Source organism: Octopus bimaculoides, chromosome 22, assembly GCF_001194135.2.
Source record: "Octopus bimaculoides isolate UCB-OBI-ISO-001 chromosome 22, ASM119413v2, whole genome shotgun sequence".
In the NCBI taxonomy this organism is placed as follows: domain Eukaryota; kingdom Metazoa; phylum Mollusca; class Cephalopoda; order Octopoda; family Octopodidae; genus Octopus; species Octopus bimaculoides.
This window is the reverse complement of record NC_069002.1, coordinates 37716434-37717999: the sequence shown is the minus strand read 5'-3', so window position 1 is coordinate 37717999 and position 1566 is coordinate 37716434. Positions and strand designations below refer to the sequence as shown.

Below are 1566 nucleotides of genomic sequence, written 5' to 3'. Positions count from 1 at the left end.
GATTCTGGGTTTTCTACTAAAGGTTTTTTAGACTGAAAATATTATAGTAATTTAACTTTATCTTTTCATAAAGATGTGTAGCCGAGTGGTTAGACTAATGGATTCATGATTGTTAAAGTGGTGGGTTCAGTTCCCAAACTGAGCAGCATGTTGAAATCTTGGGTAAGGCGTTTCCTCTTACCTTACACAACTCAGCTGAAGATTTGTGTCTACTGCAGATTAGCACCTCACAGATTATTAGCTCCAAATCTTACACATGCAAAATATTAATAGCCATTAATGGCTGTATGATGATCTCAATAAAAAATTCAGGTCTTGCCTAGATTAAGAATTTTTTTTATTTCTAAAACTTTTTATAATTTATTCAGAGGAAGAAATGCAGTCTTTAAGACTGGTGAGTGGAAGAGAGGAAGTTATCCTCAAACAGGAACCTGGCCCAAATACTTGTGTCAGAGTGGACTCCACTAGAGTCACTCAAAGACCAGATGTTGGAGTTAAACAGCATCCCCATTCATAAAGTCTCTATTGAGACTTAATTCACTGGGATCAATTTAGTTGACTATACCTCATCTTTGTCATTTGCTTTGTTAAAAAAAAATCATTTATGATTTATAATACAATTAAAAAAATATTATAATAAAATATAAATATATATATATATATATATATATATATATATATATATATATATATATATATAAAGCATATTGTCAGCCAGTGGATGAATGATGATTGGGCAGGCCTATGGTCAAAGGCATCCTAGCCATGCCATCACATATTTTTGTTTAGGTATAGTGAAGTCAGCACTACATTATCCAATGGGTCCTTTCATTTTTGAAGACAACAATCAGTAATTTGAGGGAAATTTGGTGTTTACTTCGAGAAAAGTAAAAGACCATGTAGAACTTCCCTGTTGTTGATGATGATGATGGTGTTATATGTCTGTGCTTTCAGTTACTTCTTCTTCTGTTTCGAAAAGCTGTTGCAGGTCATCAGTCTTCAAAGAATTATTACTGTTGCAAATATCATAGTGGACTTCACCACAATCTGGGACATCCCTGTCTTCAGATTCCTGTCCTGTTACATTTGTATTAGATCCATTTAGAATATTGTCAAGATTCAGTAATAAATCTCTCTGCTGATCTTCTGAGGGAGTTTTCTGTGTTTCTGAAGAAGTTGGCTGATCTTCTAAAGAAATCTGAGTACAGTTCAAAGGTGTTTCTTGGTTTTTGTTGTTTGTCTTCTCCAAAGGTACAGAATCATATATGGACATTTCTGTTTCAAAACTGCTTCCACTCACATGACCACTGCTGTTGTTGCTGTTCCTTTCAAAGCTTGTCCTATTTAAACAAGAACAACAATGATAATTATTTCCTTATTTAAAGAAAAAAAGAAAAAAACATTTAGAAGATACAGCATGGCACTCTGAAAAAACGAATAAAAATGTGGTGTTCAAATTAACAAATTCAAGCATAATGAGGCTACAGTTAATTAAGAAACATATGTACGCTAGCATTTTACCTTTTCCACTCCCTTGGTTTGGTATATATATATATATATATATAT

At 33.0% G+C, this 1566-nt stretch overlaps 1 protein-coding gene across 1 annotated transcript in view; it reads right to left on the bottom strand.

The window, feature by feature from the left end:
- Positions 1-320: 320 nt before the first annotated feature.
- The window catches only part of LOC106877697 (protocadherin-23), a 111859-nt gene continuing 110613 nt past the window's right edge, over positions 321-1566 (bottom strand). Inside the window, exon 44 of the mRNA XM_014926651.2 lies at positions 321-1340. Coding sequence (XP_014782137.1) covers positions 935-1340 — 406 coding nt within the window. The 3' untranslated portion in view covers positions 321-934. The remainder of the gene's footprint in view (positions 1341-1566) is intronic.